The sequence below is a fragment of the Coptis chinensis genome, chromosome 2, assembly GCF_015680905.1.
Source record: "Coptis chinensis isolate HL-2020 chromosome 2, ASM1568090v1, whole genome shotgun sequence".
NCBI lineage: Eukaryota > Viridiplantae > Streptophyta > Magnoliopsida > Ranunculales > Ranunculaceae > Coptis > Coptis chinensis.
This window is the reverse complement of record NC_141457.1, coordinates 71,239,001-71,261,572: the sequence shown is the minus strand read 5'-3', so window position 1 is coordinate 71,261,572 and position 22,572 is coordinate 71,239,001. Positions and strand designations below refer to the sequence as shown.

General features: G+C 40.1%; 1 protein-coding gene, 1 non-coding gene and 1 pseudogene across 2 annotated transcripts; 1 reads left to right on the top strand and 2 right to left on the bottom strand.

The window, feature by feature from the left end:
* The first annotated feature begins 4,733 nt into the window (after positions 1–4,733).
* Positions 4,734–6,478, top strand: LOC147517568 (CASP-like protein 1E2). Its single transcript, XM_086589747.1, has 2 exons — positions 4,734–5,240; positions 5,645–6,478. Exons 1-2 carry the CDS (start codon positions 4,975–4,977, stop codon positions 5,982–5,984), a joined length of 606 nt encoding a protein of 201 aa, XP_086445873.1. The 5' UTR covers positions 4,734–4,974; the 3' UTR covers positions 5,985–6,478.
* Positions 6,465–6,571, bottom strand: LOC147517567 (U6 spliceosomal RNA). Its single transcript, XR_015214678.1, has one exon. It is a non-coding gene; the product is annotated as a U6 spliceosomal RNA (small nuclear RNA).
* A 3,099-nt stretch (positions 6,572–9,670) lies between these two features.
* LOC147517566 (putative polyamine transporter At3g19553 pseudogene) lies at positions 9,671–11,912 on the bottom strand (annotated as a pseudogene).
* Positions 11,913–22,572: the final 10,660 nt, after the last annotated feature.

The window sequence follows — 22,572 nt, the reverse complement described above, 5'->3', positions numbered from 1 at the left end:
AAATTTTCCGAACGAAAATTTTCGTCAGCGTCATTATTTTTTCTAAGGCATTAAGCCAAACTTTCTGAGCGAAACTTTCCAAGGCTCGTACAACCGTCGTTTCTCCGTGCGGCAAAAATTCGCATTACGTTAACTTTCTAAGCGAAAACTTTATTCAGCTCCTTTATTATTATTATTTTCTACGACATTGTGATCTTTCCGTTCGAAACTTTTCGTCAATATATTTTGCTCGTAATTCCGCCGTTTCAACCTGCGACGCAAATACAAATCTTTTCGTTAGTCTTTCAGACTTAACCAAAATGTGAAGCTAACTGGGAAAAAAAATACTGACATACCTGTTTCATGCTGTTGATTTTTTTTTTTTTTTTTTTTGCCACCGCTTTGTCATATTCTCCAAACTTTTCTCCGTCTTCTTCGGCAGCCCAATATAACTTAATTATTGCGTAATTTCTTTGCTTAACGGAATTGCACTCCCACAACTTAATTGTGAGTAAGCCATTACTACTTCATCTTCTTCAACTTTCGTTTCAAATTCATACACTTCGTCCATCTCAAATCTCTCGAGTACTAGTATTTTCTGTATTTCCATAAGCGACCATCGACGCGGGTTTCAGGTAGTCGCTGTATCTGTCACCTTCTTTCCACCTCACCAAGTCTCCGATCGTCATCGAATTTTTTTCTTCTCGATTATCTTTCATCCGTGTAATACATTCATTTCTACCCAAAAAAAAACGGGTCAGATAGGTCAAAATTCGGGTCAGCTAGCTCACAAATCGGGTTCACTGGGCCATGTTAAAGAAGCGCAGGTATGGTGCCCCTCCTTTACTGGCGCTGCACCATATCATGTTCGTTGTATCAGTTTTTTGAATAGCAACGCCATCAATTTCGCCATCTCAGTCTGTCTTCCACAGCAGTTCCTGATGAAGTTCAATACAAAAACCAATTTTACTATTTTGTGTCGCCACCACATGTTCCATACAAAAGACATCCTAAGGAAAGAGTTCCAACGTTCAAAGGCAGTACAGCAGGACGATGCAAAAAAAAAAAACAACAACAAGGCGTATAACGAGGAAGGTAGAAATGTACCATAAACATCGATATTCAAGATGAGCTGAGCAGTCCCTGTTGGATGGAAGCAGAAAGCTACATGCTGTTATATGATTCCTAGAACAATGGTTCTGATAAGATACTCATTGGACCCTTGTCCCCGATAACAGAGATGACATAGTAGTGATATACCGCTTGGCTACTGACACTAAGGACTGGTGGTATAGGACATAATTCAATATTGTCAGCAGCCGAAGCCCTTGTGTGTACATGGTTCGTTAATTCCTGTTATGCATGGTGTGGGGAATAGAGGCACCTTCTTTTCTTGGAGTGATGTTTGGATTTCAAAACGTTTGAGCTGGACTGCTCTCTGGCTATAGGACTGTCGTCTGCCTTTTCAGACGAGGTCCTCTTCTTTCTATCATTCCTTCTATCAAGGGTCTGCACTTCAACTCTCTGTCGTTACTTCTATCAAGGCCCTGTTGCTTTGCCGGCCAGCCCTGAGCCTTACCGGACACTGATACAACTTTATATATGAGAGGAGCTTGATGGTAAGAAAACGTACCTGCTAGTCAAAGCGAAGACGGCACGCCACGTTCTAGAGCGGCAGTAATGCGGAAGAGGACGAGCTTTTTGCGACTTCACCACGACTGGGATTCTTAACCACGACTGCTTTGATAAGCGCCAGCACTTATATAGGGTCGAGCTGTTTTTCAGTTCTGATGGGATTCTTTTCTAATCCAACTTCATCTCTAATCTCAATTCTTATCTCCTCCACATTCTTATCTCATCCGAACACTTTTAGTCCAATTCGTATTTAACTTCCTTTTATTACTATTATTACTAAACTGCCCCTACGTTTAATTTTCAACGGTATAATCCTAGTATCGCTATTCCGGTGGCACGCGTCATCGAAATCAATTTTCGTATTGTTACGTAATGCGTTCGGTACAGTTTTCGGCAATCAATTTCGTTCGAAAATTTTTATTGTGCATTTTTCAGCAATTTTTTTTAACTACAATACGTCCCGTATACGTTAGTTTGACGTTATTTCGTTTCCGATAATTCACGATTTTTTTTTTCGACAGTCAATTTTTCAATTATTTCTTTTCGCACGACACTTCATTATACATTCCGCTCATTTTTCTTTCTTCTTTGCCATATGAACTTTGTTCGCATGCCAAAGAGGGGGCGGTGTTTCGACCCCGACCTACATGGCAAACGTCCATTAGTAGGGGTCTCCACTTTATTCATTTAATCGACAGGGCTAAAGCCCAATTTGCAATACTATGGATCGATGTACAGGCCCATTAACTCATGTGTCTAAGGCTGAACCTTAGCTACATGGCTTGCCACTAATGTACAGTGATTTATGTCCAGATTCATTTCTTATCAAAGAGATAATTATCAGTTGAGAGTTATATTCTCACAATTACTCAAGCAACAAGATTACTTGAGCTACAAGGACTCTCTACTCTACCTATATAAATACCACATTATTTTTCATAAGGAACTACGTGGAAACTTGATCCCTAGATAATAGATCTTGGAGTGCGTAGGGCGACCATTATTTGGTTCGGTTTCATCTCCCCCAACATCAAATTCCTCTGTTTCTTAGCGTGTTCTTTACCATTGCTCTCGTTGTGTTGAAGCAGTTTACTGCTGAAACACGCACCACAACCATATGCAAGCAAACGAATGCAAGCAACCACTTTTTGCATACCCGTCAAACATAGCTTTTCAATGTCATCAACTTTGTATGTGAAATACTTGTCATGGTCGGAGATGACTTCCAAGATTCGGAAGAAGAGATGGTGTTGCATCATAAACCTTCTATGGAAGACATCAAGGGGATACTTTGGGTTTTGCACGAAGTAATCCCTCATATAATCCTATTGTGAACCTCGATGCAATCATGATAAATGTACTTTCTACAAAGGACCGAGGCTCGATGATCACGAGTAGTTTCGTGCATGTTTTGCAACAACGAGAAAATAGGTATGAACATGTTCTTATCGTCATTCACTATGTTCTTATCTTCGGATGATGAGCTTGATTCAACATAGTGAGAAGAAAAAACCATTTTGAATGTGAGAAGAAAGGTTGCAAAGTTGAAAATAGCAATGCAAAAAGTGTGAGTGAAGGCAAAGTTGAATTTTTTTTTTTTTTTTATAAAGTTGACACAAAAAATGGTATAAATGAAGTTGGTTGAGGAGTTGAGGTTTGAGGAGTTGAAGGTTGAGGCTTTGATAACAAGTAAATGCATGTGAGTAAAAAATTGGTTGAATTTGGCTAAGTCAAAATTGTATTGAGTGTCTAGAAGGTACGGACGGCACAGTGTCTGCCATCCGTCCATTTAATTAAAATGGGAGACAAATGTCATAGTTTCTGCCGTCTATACATAAATAACCAACAGATGGCAGAAACTATGTCATCTGTACATAAATAACCAACAGACGGCAGAAACTATGTCGCCGGTCTCCCAGAACTTATTATGGCAGTTGCTAGCAAAGGTCTTAACTTTGGCTGAGTTTTTTACTTTTTCCAAATTTAAACCCCTTTTAGCAGTCCCATTGGAATGACATTTTTGTAGTTGGGGTGCTATATGACACTTTAACCACCCATATAGCACTCTATTGGACTTGCTAAGAGGGAATCGACTATTTTCTCGTCCTCATCTAACACTCTTAAGTCCTCATTTAACATCTCTCACTTTCTCCAAAAATCACATCTGGACATATTTTGTTGAAGAACGTGGAACAACTATTTCGTTTTTCATTCTATTTCTTATTGGGTCTAGGAAAAACTTTTAATTTTCGAGCTAAATCAATGGAGCTGTAGATTAAAAATCTTGTGATCTTTTATCTTTTTGTTGATTAGGATGGTTATTAGATTTTATACTAATTTTGTGATCGGACCTCGGACCGAAGCATCCGTCGGATTCGGATTCAAATAGCAATGTGACACATCCGTCGGATTCGGATTCAAATGTGCGTGCACATGGTACAGGTGTTTCCGATTCACTAAATTTATAAATGCTCATTTTAAAGACAACTCCACCACATAAATGCTCATTTTAATTATTTGTTTTTTTATGTGGGAAAAAAACATCAAATAAACACGTCTTTAAGACCTTACATCCAATTTCATCGATCTTAACTTTACAGTGCGTGGGAACAAATAATTCTATAATTAATTAATTGTAGAGTATGGTTGGTAGCATTAGAAACTTTATAATAGTACAATTGGATATGTGAATGATCGAAAGGATGTCATACAAATACGAACTAGCTGGAATGCTGGAGCTATGGATATTCTATATTAGACACTTAAATGGAATGACGAAAATGTGGGCGGGGGCTTGGAATGCATGGTGTAAACGTTGCTTACGGCCATTTGACCGTAATTTGGTATTATACATACACACACATGAGACTAATTTCGACTTTTTAAGGCAAAAAGGCAAACAAAGAGTGATAGCAAAAGGTTTTGAGCAGAACAAAGAAAAAAAAATTCTGATTAGCGTTGACAATCTTGTTCTTATTAGTTCTTACCCAGCTAACGCAGTAGAAATTCCATATATAATAAATGCTGATATAGGTTGCTATTAACTGTCCATCTTTTTCACACGCATCCAACTCCCTTCTTAATTCCATATATAATAAATGCTGATATAGGTTGCTATTAACTGTCCATCTTTTTCACACGCATCCAACTCCCTTCTTGAATGTGAACGCCAACTACTTCGTATCTCTATTCCAACTTCCATCAACTCTCTATTTATAGATCCTCTCTGTACATTCACTTTTCTACATCCACTCTTGTCCTCACTTCGCCAAGTAGTACCAAAATCAAAAGAATTTGAAGTACTTTGTTCTCAATATATTTCTTAAACTTTTCCAACTTTGCTAATATCTACCTAGTAACATGGAGACTTCATCATTCAAGCCTATCATGGATGTAACACAAGGTACTGAGAGCCAGCAAGGAACTGGTGTTAAGGTGGCAAATCCGAGAACTGTGAGGTCCTCCGATTTCCTGCTACGTTTTCTGGCACTTATCATAACTTTGGTGGCTATAACTGTCATGGCAGTTAGTAAGCAAACGAAGACGGTACCAGTCACCGTGATCCCAAGTTTGCCACCAATAAACGTCGAAGTGACCGCGAAATGGCAATATATGCCTGCATTTGTGTAAGTATCTTATATCTAATATATTCGGATCCAATTACCTCTATGTATAATCATGCATTACATTTTTAAATTTGTTCATGATTGTAGGCGTACTTTCAAAATTTCTCTGTATTTATAGGCCAAAGCTCAGAGTTCCGAACCCTGAATCTAATGAAAAAAAGGGGACTCCAAATCTGATCTCAACTTTTATAATTGTCTGACTTGCATGTATCCTCTTAACTAATTATCCATATGATTTTAGATTAGTCAACTCATTGTAAATAGTCCAATATGGTTGAACTTGGACTAATCAGTTCCTTGTGCAGTCAACAAAGTCTGACTCTTAAAAATGTGTTCAACTACCGAAGTTTATGTAAACATCTGAAGTTAGCTGATTAACTAACACTTCATATTCTGATTGATAGGTTTTTCATGGTGACAAACATCATAGCATGTGTCTATGCGACAATATCTTTGGTCATATCAATTGCAAACCGGGACGGATCAAGTGCAATGAGATTGCTGCTAATTGTCCTTGATCTGATGATAATGGCGTTGCTATTTTCTGCCACTGGTGCTGCTGCTGGCGTCGGCCTCATTGCTTTCCACGGGAACTCGCACGTTCGGTGGAATAAAGTCTGCAATGTGTTTGGTACTAATTGTCGCCACGTGGCTGCATCTGTAGTCGTGTCTGGGATTGGCGCCGTGGTTTTCTTTTTGCTGATCGTTCTCAATACAGTGCACCTACATAAGAGATCTCGTTAATTTGATGTTACGTTGTTCTGTACTCTCTTTTTTTTTTTTTTTTTCATAATTTAGTTTCTTATGTGATAGTGAGGTACCTGTATACTTGAACGGAATGATGTAATGTATTATGTATTGGTGCCTATTAGCCGCTTTTGGATTGCAACACTTCACTCCACCATGGCTAGAAACAGTAACCCAAGTGTTGAGGATATGCATGGTTCAGCAATTTTGTCAAACAAGTCAGCAAACAGCGATTCTTCCTTCAATGCCAATAAGCTCTCTGATCATGACGAGGAGCTTGAAATAGCACAGGAGACAACCAGCTGTCTACATTTGAAAACCATAGAAACTAGTTATAGTAAACTTTTATGAACTGCTATAAATTAGTGAACGCATTCAACAGTGAACACACGAATGGAGAGTGAGAATTTTCGTTGTAAGCATTCAAAAGGAAAAGATGATACGAAAAATCAAAGTGAATTAAAAAGAGGAAGGAAAAAAAAATTGGACCATTTCTCGATTTGTGCGTGTCATTCTTGCTCAGGGGCATGCTAATCTTCTTTGTATCATTCCAAATTTCCAATTTTATCAGTTGTCCCGGAAAAATTGTCTGCTTGAGAACAGTATATAAAGGCTATGCTGTTCTTTTTCAAACTGGATGTGGGACTAAAGTTTAATGTAAAATTAGATCTGGGCCCGTAGGACAAGTCAAGTATCAACTATCTAGATAACTCGTTTATCTTTCCCTGTTTCAATAAACTTCTATATGAGCAAGTGCTCCTTAATGAACCAATTTCAGCAATCGGGACTCCTTCATACTTCATAGAACCATCAGTATGATGCAACGATAAAGTTCTTCTGAATCAATGGCATCAGGAAGGTGTTTAGTACTGAAATATCTATCTTTACCACAAGGATGCATTACGTTAATGTGTTAACCTTCTATTTGTCACATATTATGTATTGTTATTCTTCATTTCCCGTTAATCAATTGTGTGAACCCAATTCACACCTTTTGGTCTTCCATGTCTCCACTCCTCAATTTCATCTCCCAGAACTGAAATCCCACCATTTTTCCTATCAGCTGAATCCATCTGGGCTGCTTACGTACCCCCGGGTGGGGGATCAAGCTGTGTCGTAATTCTCTCTACTTCTTGTCTCTTCTCCCTCTCCACTCACTGCCGCCTCCCCCCTTTCTTCTAGGTCACAATCATTGGGCTTTTTTCTCATCTTTGGGCCCGGCCCTTTGGCCCAATACCATACGAGGTCCACTTGTCTCTCTATCGCTCCTCTTACATGTGATGTCCGTGGTCATGAATTTGGCTCACACAAATGCCCCCTCTCGGGACCGTCGATGAAAACGGCGGACCTGAGAAGACCTTGACTTGCAGCGCCTCAAAACTCAAACAAATATACCCAAGATGTGACCTTTCTGGAAAAATTTCGGCAGAACCTCCTCTGTACTTTCAACATTTCATAAACATGATAATTTGTCATAACCTGAACATTAAATAAGAATACAGCCAAACCACATATAAAAACTCATACCTCAGTTGCACCCCCAACTACTAAAGATATACTAATTCGTAAAACTAGCTACTTAACCATCTCGACCAATGCCAGTTAAATTAAGTAACAAATTCTCGAATAAGTCGAAACTATAAATATACTAACCACCTTCCGGAAACCCTAATATAGACTTACATAATGCAACTAACATACATACATCTCCATGTTACCAGAACAGCCACAACAAACCCATCTAACCCTACATATTCCAAATACACCCATTCACACAGGATGGATAAATGTCAGGTCACTTTGAGTAACAAACTAAGATCGGCTCAACAAACTAAACAAATGAAGATATCTCTAATCTTGCAACCATGTGGATGCAAACATGACTAAAAATAATGACACCCGTAGTAATAAATATTCAGGTTATAGTAAAACTTACCCTCTGTGTAATTCTCGCATCTGCCTATTTGTAAACAAATGACCTACGTAAGGATCCAATATTAAACATGTCACACAGATCCAACAAAGCACACTTTAACACACACACACACACACACACACACATATATATAGTTACGAAATAAAACCACAATCATACATCATAAACAAAGAACTCTATGGGATGGGTACCTGCCTAGGGAAGCCGCCCAGCATAGCCGCTTCCCTTTCCGGGATCAAGCCATATGTAGTTCTTCCATCTCATACTAATACACAAGGATACCAAACTCAAAGAATACTAGGTCCCTTACGTATTCAATCGCCGAGAATAAAATTTAACAATAACCATGCACACACTAAAACTTTAGTTATAAAAGTCATGGGCAACAAACTATACACTCCTGTACATACCATACCATTAGAGCATGAAATGGGATGATTTATACAACTAAATAAACCAACGATCACCTATACAGCCACCACTTAACCCAAACGTTTGGTCGTACCAATCCAAATTGATTTTAGTGATTAGCTGCATGCATTTTAAACATGTCACCCCCATATCGATAATGATAAAACAAGGCCCAAAAACTCAAATTCACATGACCTCTCCTGTACTCATATTTGAATTCTAAACCTTCGCCGTACCATGACTTGACCTCATGTTTTTTGTGTGTTCCTCCGACAACCTCAAGTCACTTCCGTGAATGGCTCATCCCCTCCTATGCCTTAGAGACGTTGGGTGCAGCTCAGTTTGCCCCCAAGTTGAATCCGGACCTCATCGTCCGCAAAGGGTTCATCCCTTCCGCTGCCTTGGAGATGTTGGGGGCCGCTGAGTTTGCCTAGGCAACTCAGTTTGCCTAGAAATTGACTATGGAGATGTTGGAGGCCGCTGAGTTTGCCCACAAGTTGACTATGGAGATGTTGGAGGCCGCTGAGTTTGCCCGGGCAACTCAGTTTGCCTCCAAATTGACTATGGAGATGTTAGGGGCCGCTGAGCTTGCCCGGGCAACTCAGTTTGCCCCTAAGTTGACTATGGAGATGTTGGAGGCCGCTGAATTTACCCCCAAGTTGACTATGGAGATATTGGAGTCCGCTAAGTTTGCCCGGGCCACTCAGCTTGCCCCCAAGTTGCCTCTGGAGATGTTGGGGGCCACTCAGCTTGCCCGGACAACTCAGTTTGCCCTCAAGTTGGCTCTGGAGATGTTAGGGGCCGCTGAGTTTGCCCGGGCCACTCAGCTTGCCCCTAAGTTGCCTCTGGAGATGTTGGAGGCCGCTGCGTTTGCCCGGGCCACTCAGCTTGCCCCCAAGTTGCCTCTGGAGATGTTGGGAGCTGTTGCGTTTGCTCGGGCCACTCAGCTTGCCCCCAAGTTGCCTCTGGAGATGTTGGAGGCCGCTGAGTTTGCCCGGGCCACTCAGCTTGCCCCCAAGTTGCCTATGGAAATGTTGGGGGCCACCGAGATTGCTCGGGCCACTCAGCTTGCTCCCAAATTGCCTCTAGAGATGTTGGGGGCCGCTAAGTTTGCTCGGGCCACTCAGCTTGCCCCCAAGTTGCCTCTGGAGATGTTGGGGGCCGCCGAGTTTGTCCGGGCCACTCAGCTTGCCCCCAAGTTGCCTCTGGAGATGTTGGGGGCTGCCGAGTTTGCCCGGGCCACTCAGCTTACCTCCAAGTTGCCTATGGAGATGTTGGGGGCCGCCGAGTTAGCCCGGGCCACTCAGCTTGCCCCCAAATTGCCTCTGAAGATGTTGGCACATAAACATATCAATTCCAGCACAAACATAAGCTACTCACCCCATCAATTCCATTACAACCAATTCTCTATCACCAAGTCCTTTAGTTTTTAAGATCATAGATAATAATAAAAAGGACGATTCCCAAAAAGCTTACCAGTTCGGCTTTTGTCAACAAAGCCAACTGACTTCAAGTGCGTAGTTTTCGGTTTCATTCCATGTCGTAGTGGTTTCATCCCCATTTTTCTCCATCTATATGTAATGAGGGACTTGATAATGAACATATCAGGAGACTCATATTAATAGTCATACAAAGGAAACTTCACTGCTGGTCAGCCTCAACTTGGGAATATCCACACCATTAGCCATTTTGCCATGACAAGGTCCGACAAAAGGCTTATCGAAGCCTCGTCTGCAACTATTTGATGTTGCTGGGAAACAACAGGATGAGCTTCTACAAAATTATCTGATGGTAGCACCGGTACAGTATCAAATCACACCCATTTCCTTTCCTCTGCTTGTGTTATCTTCAGATACAGGAAAACCCAAGTATAACAACAACCCCACTTACCAAGAATGTCTTCCATGAGGCAAGACACATAACAAGAAGTAGCAAAACTTTAGGAGGCAGGCAAAGAACTGTAACCCCAAACGTCTGTAATGGAACTTTGTAGGGTCTATGAAGTTCATGTCTCTTTATTCTCAATTTAATGAAAGCGGCAAACTCAAGTAGCATACCAATTGAATAGAGGAAATTAAGAAATTCTATAATTTCTTGAAAGCTCATCCACGATAAGAAGATGACCCCACAGGATGCTGATGGTGGGGGTTCCATATTTTGATCTTAAAGCAAAGATAGCTGGGAGCATTCCCATCTCACTCATCCGAAGAAGCTGGAAGGCGTCACTACTCATCTCTGCCTCAAACAACCCCAAGTTAGACATTGTTGCAGTTGCCTGGATCCACCACTTAAGCCAGAATCCACCTACTAACATCCCTACTTCCGCAAAATAACCATCACTCCACTCGATCCAACTGCGGTGTCCAAAGCTCGATTGCCGCTAGGAGTGGAATCAAATATGATAAAACCACCAAAACCACAGCCCCAAGAAGAGCTTTTGGAAATATCCAGCTTGGATTTTGTACCTCCCCTGTCAATGTACTTGCTTTATCCCAGTAATTTAAGTTCTAAAACATATTATTAAAGTATCCCCTCCTATCCACCTTACTGAAATCAACCACTAGCCATTTTTTAGGCCTTATTCGAGGAATTGAAAGAAGTCCCATTACTAAAATGGCAAAAGCGAAGAAGGCAAGGGAGGGAAATTGTAACCCAACAATATTGAGTCCTCTGTAATTCAAATATGTCAAAGACACAGTAAGTCCCAACAAAGCTGGAATTCGAGCAATCAACCGGTTGAAAATTGGGAAAGAACGTTTCAAGTAATCCAAAAACAAAATGGGGTAAAGTGCATTATCCAGAACTCCACCGAACCACTTCAAGAATCCTTCCTGAAAACCCCAAAAGGGCCCAAACGCTGCTGAAATCCAGAGAACATACCCGCCATTTTTGGGAAAGCTTGTAGCACGTTTAGCTATAACTAAGGCTTTTGGAACACTCCAAAGTAGAGGAAAAATTAAAAAGCCAAGCAACGATAAAAGGGGACCCCCTCCTGCCTTGACTGAATCTTCAACCCCAAAAGGTCCTCCAGAGACTTCATAGAAGATAAGAGCAATAAGGGGTTTGCTTTCATAGTGGTTTCCTAGGCATCAGAAGTTCCATTCAGTTCTTCTTCACCCATGAAACAAAACCTCCAAATCAACTAGTATAGCGCAACACGGTGAGGATGGACCGTAGGTTGCATATACCGAATAGGAACGGACCAGCAGAACTGGAATGGGTTGAGCCCGACCCATTTCACCTTCTTCTCCACCCATTTTCGATCCAAGCAAATCCAAAAATTTCTGCCATACATAAAATCTAAAAGTTTTTCTTAGATCCAAAACATACGAGACGTCGTGCGCTACTACCGCTCTGCTATGTTATGCTATGCATGATCTAATTTACTGGAACGGAACCAATAAACTTTCTCTCTATAATACTTATTAAACTTGCAACTTCTGGTTATCCTTCGATCCCCCCGCAGACGGCGCCATTGTGTGAACCCAATTCACACCCTTTGGTCTTCTATGTCTCCACTCCTCAATTTCATCTCCCAGAACTGAAATCCCACCATTTTTCCTATCAGCTGAACCCATCTGAGCTGCCTACGTACCGCTGGGTGGGGGATCAAGTTGTGCCGTAGTTCTCTCTCCTTCTTGTCGCTTCTCCCTCTCCACTCACTGCCGCTTCCCTCCTTTTTTCTAGGTCACAGTTACTGGGCTTTTTCTCATCTTTGGGCCCAGCCCTTTGGCCCAATATCATACGAGGCCTACTTGTCTCTCTATCGCTCCTCTTAACTGTGACGTCCGTGGTCATGAATCTGGCTCACACATCAATCTAGGTTGCAAATTGACATCTGGTTCAATGTTATCATAATTGATAGTCTTTTCTATGTTTTTTTTTTTTATAGATTCTAATAAAATCTTTATATCTAAATTAAAGTCTATGTCTTTTTACTACTTCATTTAACAACCATTAGATTTCTTGATTAGGAAAACAATTTTTAATAAATTGCATATTAAGTCACCTAGAAAAATGGTTTAAATAATATTTGTAAAATCATGCTCACATAATTTCCTCAAAAAGTTATTTCCAATTAGTTATAACAAGCGTTCTGATCTTTTGGTGTGGAACGAAACCCTCACTCCAATTATATTGCAACGTACACATGAGGGAGGTATTTGAACGAGTGTACTCGAGTGTGTGTGAGAACCAGTTTTTTACACATGCAAAAGTGCAACTATCAGCCACCATCAAAGAGATTTGTGGGGGAGCTAAACTCTCATGTTAGTAAAGTCATGATCAAAGATGACTTGGTATTCACTAAGGATCAAAACAAGCGATTTGGTGACTAAGCTAATAGCAAATTGAATCACGTTGTGGAAATTCCCCTCTCTATATCCTTCTCTCATCATTTAAATCACTGTTTCAACATTTTAATTACTGTTTTCATAACCTAATTAAGATTACTCTATCATTAGTGAATAACTTTATTTAGTCTAAATTCGTATTCAAGCATGTGCAAATAAGAGTGGATCGAACACGATTACTCTCTTATAACAACATGTTTAGAGAGTACTTTATAATACCTTGATAGCATCATTCAATTTATTGTTTTCCATAACCTATTATTCTACTTATTATCATCACGCATGGCTTCTTTATCAGAAGCCCGATTCCTTCATTACATGGGAAAATGTTATGTTCTCCTTCATGAAGAAGTATTTTCCACCGAAGAAAACAGAAGATATAAGAAGTAAGATATAGTTCTTCAGACAGAGTCCGAGTAAGACATTTTCCGAAGCATGAGATAGATTCTCTAACCTACTCCATTCATGTCCTCACCATAAACTAGAAAAATCCACTCTTGTCTAATGTTTCTTCAAAGGTCTTCTCCAAGAACACAAAATAACCATCGACATCATGAGTAATGATAATTTTTTGGATAGAGGTGCAACTGAAGCTTTAACCTTTCTTAAAAACTAAGCTGAAAAGAGTACCTATTGGGGCGATATAAACAATTCCAGAATAACCCAACCCAGTACATCTAAGGCTAGTGGTATCTTTTAGGTGAAATCCGATCTAGACATCAAAACTTTAATTGAAACCCTCACAAGAAAGATAGATACCCTCACAACCAAACAAAAAGACCAAACTCGTCATCCTGTCATGAACATAAATACCTCACCTAACAATTTCTGCTTAAGCTTAAATCATATAGATACCACTTGTCCCTTGCTCACAAACATATCATCATTTCCACCAAAAGAAGTATGTGCTTTCAATATACCAAATGCACCATGGAGGCAACACCCCCAATTTGGCATGGACTAATAATCCGCAAACCCAACCACCTCCAGGGTTCACTAGCCACATCAAACCACTAAATACATTCAGACAAGGACAAGATACCTATAACAATCAGAACAGAGCATTGGTGTCCTCCCAGTTTAACCATAACTACCAAAACCCACATATCAATAACCAAAGAGACCTAGTTCCAATTTCACCACCAACTAGTGTCCAAACCGATAAACCAACCAAAATAATGCTATCAGTCATGCAACAACAAACTCAAATCCTAGCATCCATGCAACAATCTCTAAACTTGTTAGCTCAAGACAAAACCTAGAAAGGTGTGTTCCCAGGACAAGCAATCCCAAATCCTAAACCAACAAACACAACCTTTGAAGCAACAGATGATGTGAATGAAGATGGAGCACAAAAACTTCTTTCGTGAGTATTCATATCTACGAGAATTAAATCCTCGTTTCCTCGATGTTTCCTTCCCTTTTCCTCCCGTTCCATCTTTTTCTTAAAGGGAATACATCAATAAGGTAACCGGACCCTCTATTTGGAGTGTGTAGTTGTAAATGTCGGAGCCTTAGTCCACGTATATCTCGCATATTCTTTGTAAAACATTTTTTACTCGCCATTTGAGTAAGTGTGAACATGTGGAGCGAGTATACAATTTTTCCTTTTCTTTATTTTACATTTCTTTTTCAAAATAGTTTTTTTCCCCAATCTATTAATGCAAGATTCTCGATACATCAATAGTCATGTGATTTTCCAAAAACAAAATGGGCAATGGATTCAACACAGACCAACCCCTAGAAAAACGCAATCTAGGGACAGTTTGAGATCAGTTTTGCTTATTAAGGGTCGCCTATATCACCGTGATATTCACACAGGTCAGGACGTTCCATGTCTTGCGCAGTGATAAACACCCAAAACTGTAATATTAAACCCTGAGAGACATAGCATTTTGATCGATTATGTGTTTAATAATCATGTAATTATTATATTTTCATACTTTTGCAGGTTTCCGCAGTTAACATGAATATAATGATAAAACATGCATCAAAGTATGGGAATACTAGAATATTTGAAGTTCCCCACTCAACCCCAGTGAAGCCAAACAAAATTTGATTAGAGCCGAAGTTTCCAAAAGAACAAAACCAGTGCAAAATGGGTCCACATATAAAGAAGCAGCAAACTTTCGAAGCTCACATCTGATAAATATGGATGTCGACGTTGGCTAGTGAACTGCCAGAGCAACCAGGGCAACGAACTCTACGTAAAGACAGAAAGTTGTAAAAATGCCAAAATCAGCGCCGCCACTGGACACACTAAGTGGACCCACTCTGCGGGCCCAAAAGGCATGACGAGTCAGCATAGGCAGGTGGCAAGTGATGGTCACAATTTTGTGCCACCTTGCAATGGGAAAGACACGTACCAATTCAATGTTTGAATTGAATTGGGCTAAAAGACAAAACCAAAACATAAAAAGACAAAACCTTAATAAGGAATAGACAAAGCAAATTAAACAAGGTAAAAACAAAACTTTGTTATTCAAAGTTTTGAACGTCTCAATTTGAGAAGCGGACAAAACCCAATTAAATCCTTCACAAGGCTCTCCAGCCTATATATATGAGGGGGTCTTCATTATTCGATCCTTGACAAAGATTTTATGTTTTAGCTTACGCTTTCAAGTAGTTAGTTAGCTTTAATTCCAGTACTTTATATTCCGTCATTTACTCTTCCAGCAATTTCAATACTGTAAGTTATTTCTTCTTAATTAAAGTAATTTCTTTTCAAGTTTAATTCCTGTCATGCATTTACTTATTTATTGTATACAGCAAGTTTAATTATTCCTCCAATGACCATGAGCTAATCGCCCCCCTCAAGGGGAGGGTTATGCTGCTCGTGTGAGAATCCAGATTGACTCTTTAATATTCTAGAATGACTGCTTAGGAATTAGGTGTAGATTATACATCCGGTCCCAAAATGACTGAGACTGTACAAATTTGGAGTGCTGATGCTCCAAAATAGTCTCGCGAGAGACCCAAAATGTCTCGCACGCGACTCTATGGTGTTAGTGCGATGCAACTCAGAGATGTGCTCATTTCGTTAGAGATCGATACTCAACGTCATCTCTGGTTTGTCTATGAACTTGAGATGAATTAGAGCTGTAGTGATGTGGTAATATAAACTGTTGAAAAATGATTCTTGCATGAGCATGATTAACCCTCTCCCTGTTTCTCTATATTTGTTTGTTTACATCGAAATCACCGTTAGTAATTTACATTATTTACATTACCGTTAATTTAATTAAACCAACTAAAAAAACCTAAAATCCTACTCACCAAAAGTTGTAATTCCAGTTGTGAACCTTGCCGAGCCCTAAGGTTTAGACGATCCCTTACTCAACCTATCCTACCAAACCCACGTGAGTACGGTAACTTGACTAAACGGACGACTATACAGACTTTGGTCTTCGGACTTTGGACTGTGGACCTCGGACTTAAGTATAAAACCAATAAACGTACAATTAACGTTTTATCAAATGGCGCCACTACACACCGAAGGACTCTGGATATTTAACGTAATAACTGGAATACATCAAACATAAACCCCCTCCCCTACCCCCTCATCTTTTTTATTTCCATTTCTTTTTGCAATACTAACGTATTACGTACTTATTTGCCCCAACTTTTTCTACTAACATATACCTGTGAACCAGATATTGTTTATTTTTATTAGCACAGTTTAAGTATTCCGTAGGAACTTGAAGTATTAAACTGACAAAAGAGTCTCGGACGAGACTATATTAGTAGCGCGTGAGACTAACCTGGAATATCAACACTTCGGTTTTCAGGTACATGCCACTTTCCTTTTCAGTACTCTTTTGGACTCTCTAGTCCTGTTTATCCAGTAAGTTCATGAGCTCGGGAGTTAGTTCGATCATTGTACGAGGAATCACGGGACGCCAGGTTTCAAATTCTTAAACTTCTCAAACTTTGTCGAGGATATTATTTGGTTGTTTGCTATAACCTGTTTTACCTTGCATGTTTCTGTGTTGGCATGAGAACTCTTTGCATGTAAATGTGGTTCGTCACTACATCTTCACGTTAACACGATTAATATGATTCGAATATATTTGGATGTATGAGTAGTTTCAAACCACCTGCTTAGAATATTTTTGTATGTGTATGTTACATCAATTCACGTACGTGGTATTCATTTGCATGAGTTCGTTCTCGACATTCCCCTAGCTCACATATAATTGCATGTATCAGTAGCTATAGATTATTGCATGCGTAGGACATAATACTATTCACGCATAAGTAATATAGATTTGCATGTGTAGACTTCCTACGTAAAACTAGTATGTGTTAATTGTATGTTTAGTTTCTATTTTGGCATCTATTGATTTTAATTGCATGTTCCATAATCACGTCTCCATAATACATTAATTATGTAAACTAAAAATAAAAAAATAATAATAAATAATAATAATAATAAAAGATAAAAAAAAAATCCTAATAATTAAAATTTCATCTTAATTATCTTAATAACACCCCACATAATATACCATCATAAATCATTATCATATTCCATCAGTGTCTAGGAAACTCGAAAGATTGAGGTTGCCTAATTAAGGAACGTGTTAGCACGAACAACCTCCCTCAATTCTCTCAGGTGACCTGGCTGGTGGAATATTTACACGTTATCCTAGCTTACTTGCTCGAGTAAGCAACAGCTCAGGAAGACGTGCTTCACCTCCCTCCTTCCTTAATTCTAAAACCTCCAGTCATAATTCGTTCCTTATGAGCCTTGAATTAAAATTTGTATTTGTATGAGACTACGGTCTGGTAAATATAAGAAATTAGAACTTACATATCGTCGTCGAAAATACAATAAACAACTGCTTATGCTATCTCCTAGACATAGTTCCTCCTCCGTAAACCAACCTCGTCAAACATCTCCATTACCATTACCTCCCTTAGTTATGGCTCAGGAAAATCTCACATTCAAGAAACCCCTTTCGGATTTCTATACTGCCTTACAGGAAGGACCTGCTTCCTGCATTAAACTCGATGCGATTGTAGGTGATTTTCGTATTCTGCCAAACATTTTCGATTTGTTACCTGTTTACCATGGTTTAGACCATGAAAAACCGTACAATCATCTTCTTCGGATGCAACAAGTAGTCACCACTTTCCGCCATCCGACTGTTACCAACGAACAAATCTTGCTTAGGTTGTTTCCCGTCACCTTAGCTAATAAAGCTTCAGTTTGGCTCGCAGGACAAGCACCGCAATCCATTGACACATGGGCCAAGCTCGTACAAGCATTCATGATAAAATTCTATACTCAGAAGAAAACTACAGAAATGCTTCAGAAGATTCAATTCTTTCACCAACATCCCCAGGAATCCTTTTCGGAAGCATGGAGCAGATTTACTGATCTGTTTCTCGAATGTCCCCATCATCAGCTCGACACCGCTGTATTAGTCCGTTCATTCTTTAATGGTCTCTCTGACCATCCAAAGGAAACATTAGATATCATGAACAGTGGTTGTTTCATGGACAAAGGCGCTACTGAAGCATACACTTTCCTTGAGAAACAGGCTTCACGAAGCACCCATTAGGGAAACATTGATTCTTCCAGATCTTCTAAAGACACTCCTACCAAGGTTACATCTATGTTTGAGGTCAAACTAGATCCGGAATTAAAAACTCTGATCGAGTCCCTAAACAAAAAGGTCGATGCTCTTTCGATTCAAGTAAATGATCAAAAACCCAAACAGGTCATGGCTGCCAACGCTTCCCTATGTCCTCTTTGTTTAAGTCCGGAGCACACCAATTCTTACTGTCCCTTGGTATACGAGTGCCCTCCCCAATCTTCTGAGGAGGCTTGTGCTTTTAACATCCCTAATGCACCTTGGCGACAACATCCGAATTTGGCTTGGGCACCCCTTGCCCAACAACAAGCTCTTTCGGGTGTCAACAACGCTTCTGTACGACCACCCGCGAACTACAATTCCTACCGTCAAGGCAATCCTCCGCAATTCCAGCAAGGGCAAGGTAATTTTCCCAGCAACGCAAATATAGGGTACCAAAACAACCGCAACCTTATTCCCGCTAATCAAGGATATGGCTACCAAAATCAACCCGTAAACAATAACCGTGAACTTGTGCCTACTGCTCCACTGGTACAATCAGCTACTGATAAAACAGCTGAAACTTTTCTGACTTACATGAATCATTAGAATCAAATCTTAGCATCTATCCAACAGTCTCTTCAGCTGTTAGCACAAGATAAAAGTCAAAAGGGCATGTTCCCTGGCCAAGCAGTTCCAAAACCCTAAGCCTACAAACACTGCCTTTGAACTCAACAATGCGCCAGGATCTAGTAATCTAAGCCGGGGTAAGGTAAATGCCATCACCACTCTTCGTTCTGGCCGAACCATCGACAATAACATACGTATGCCATACGAAGAATCAACGGAAGCCACGGCTGATGTCCTTCCAACTCTTACCTCGCAACCTATAACGGACGAAGTTGTTCCTTCCAAATCTACACCCACGTCCCTAGGGAAAGACGCCACTGATCCTTATGTGCGGTTCCGCCCAAAAGCTTTGTTCCCTGCCCGTTTGGACAAACATTTCGATGAGATTCGTGAAACCTTCAAAAATTTGACTATAAACTTACCTTTTCTAGATGCGCTTAAGCATTTGCCTAAGCATGCCAAGTTTTTGAAGGACATGTGCACCACCAAACGATGTACGAATGTTCCTCAACAAGCGTTCCTCATTGAGCATTTTTCCTCAATTACTACTACCAATGGTGTGGTTAAATACAAAGATCCAAGTTGACCAACTGTACAATGCACGTTGGGCGACAAGTATACCGCTACCGCACTTTTAGACCTAGGAGCCAGTGTTAACCTACTTCCTTACTACTTATTTAAGCAATTAGGTCTTCATGAATTAGGACCTACCAATATGACTCTGCAACTCGCAGATCGCTCCATCAAGTACCCAAAGGGCATAGTAGAAAACGTCATAGTCAAGGTCCAAGATTTTTACTACCCCATTGATTTTATCATTCTAGATACTGAAGTGGCTTGTGACTCCATTCCTATCATCTTGAGACGTCCATTTCTTGCAACTGCTAACGCTTTCATAAATTGTCGGAACGGTTCAATGACATTGTCTTTCGGGAACCTTTCTGTCGAACTCAACGTATTCAAATTAATGAAATAATTTTCCAATCCTATAATGGAGGGTGAGATTAGCTTGGTTGATAGTCTGACACACGATTATTTCACAAACTCGTTTCCTGAAGACAAGGTACACCAATTTCTTTCTTTTAATAATCCTGAGTTTGACGATGACTCGTATATTAAGGATGTTCACGCATTATTAGAGTCGGTACTACTATTTGACCCTACTGCTGCGTTGCTAACTAATTCAGAAGAATCGGACTCGCTCTTTTCCATTAAAGAGATGACCCCTCACGAGTCCTTGATTCCCAATCCTCCAACTCCAGATTTAAAACCTCTACCCTCTGATTTAAAGTACGTGCATCTCAATCCTGATGGTAGTCACCATATAATAATTTCTGCTCACTTAACTACCGACGAAGAAGCACGTTTGATTCGTGTCATTCATGAACACCGCTCTGCTATCGGTTGGTCCTTAGATGATATTAAGGGAATAGACCCTAGCGTATGCACGCATCGTATACATCTCGATGATGGCTCAAAGACATCTTGAGAACCGCAACGTCGCCTTAACCCCGCCATGAAAGAGGTGGTGAGAGAGGAAGTTTTACGCTTACTTGATGCGGGTATCATATACCCTATCTCTGATAGTGACTGGGTTAGTCCTGTCCACGTTGTTCCTAAAAAGTCCGGCATTCAAGTTGTACAAAATGAAAATGGTGAATGCATTTCCACTCTCATTCCATTAAAATGGAGAATTTGCATTGACTATCGCAAACTTAATGCCAGAACACGTAAAGATCACTTCCCTTTCCCATTCATTGACCAGATGCTAGAACGTTTAGCCGGTCATGTTTATTACTGTTTTCTTGATGGCTATTCCGGCTACTTCCAAATTGTCATCGATCCAGCCGATCAAAAAAAGATAACTTTCACATGTCCCTTTGGAACCTTTGCATACAGATGAATGCCTTTTGGTCTTTGCAATGCCCCAGGCACCTTCCAACGCTGCATGCTTCACATTTTCAGTGATATGGTGGAACATTATATGGAACTCTTCATGGACGACTTTTCCATTTATGGAAATTCCTTTGATGACTGCCTATCCAACCTTTCTAAAGTGTTAACGCGTTGCGAAGAGAAAAATCTGGTACTTAACTGGGAGAAGTGCCATTTCATGGTTATCAAAGGACTTGTTCTAGGTCATATCATTTCGAAAGACAGGATAGAGGTTGATAAGGCTAAAATTGTTAAAATTGCTTCGCTACCTTTCCCACGTACAATTCATGATATTCGTGCCTTTTTAGATCACGCTGGGTTTTAAAGGTGATTCATTCAGGATTTTTCTAAAGTTGCTCGACCCTTAACCAATCTCCTACTTAAGGATGCGGTATTTGACTTCAATTTCAATTGCAAACAAGCTTTTGAAACTCTAAAAACCACCCTAACTACCGCTTCCCCTGATTGGTCTCAACCATTCGAACTGATGTGTGATGATATCGACTTTGCTATTGGCGTTGTACTAGGCCAACGACATGATGACAAACCCATTGTCATTTACTACATTAGTAAAACTCTTAATGATGTTCAACGTAATTACACAATAGCTGAGAAAGAGTTCATAGCTATTGTCTATGCTTTGGATAAGTTTCGCCCTTACCTAGTTGGATCATCCACCATCGTATATACTGACCATGCCGCACTTCGGTACTTACTCTCGAAAAAAGATACGAAACAGTGATTGTTCCATTGGATCCTTCTTTTGCAAGAATTCACCCTGGAAATCAAAGACAAGAAAGGAACTGAAAATGTCGTGGCCGACCATTTATCAAGGCTGGTTGGTGACATTGATAGTGATTCTGAAGCCATCTGTGATTCCTTCCCAGACGAATATTTGTACTCTATTTTCTCATCTCCATGGTACGCGGATATCGTTAACTATCTAGTTACTGAGGAAGTTCCTTCCTTTTGGTCACGTCCTGATTGTAAAAAGTTCTTATCCACTGTAAAATATTATTTCTATGATGAACCCTACCTCTTTAAGTATTGTTCCAACCAACTCATTCGTCGCTGCATTCCCGACTGGGAGCACACTGATGTATTATCCTTTTGCCATGAACAATCTTGCGGAGGTCATTTCAGTGGAAAGAAAACTGCGGCCAAAGTGTTACAATGTGGTTTTTACTGGCCTTCCTTTTTTCGCGATGCACACAAACATTGCATAGCCTCCATTCGTTGTCAGCACCTAGGTCGAATTACAAAACACAATATGATGCCCCTAAATCCTATCTTGATTGTGGAATTTTTTTTATGTTTGGGGCATTGATTTTATGGGACCTTTCCCGATTTCTCAAGGTTTTCTCTACATTCTAGTCGCTGTAGACTATGTGTCCAAATGGATTGAGGCACTCGCGATGTCGCATTTCAAAGTGACCATAAGATTGTCGTGAAATTTGTAAAAGAAAATATTTTCTCTCGTTTTGGTGTCCCCAAAGCTATCATCAGTGATGGGGGTACACATTTTTGTAATAAAAATTTTGGGTTTTTAATGAAAAAATATGGAGTTACTCACAAAGTTGCTACTCCATATCACCCACAAACGAGTAGCCAAGTGGAAGTCTCCAACAGAGAGATTAAGTCCATTCTGGAGAAAACTATCAATCCATCAAGAAAGGACTGGTCTCTCCGCTTATCGGATGCCTTGTGGGCATACCAAACAACATTTAAGACACCTATAGGGATGT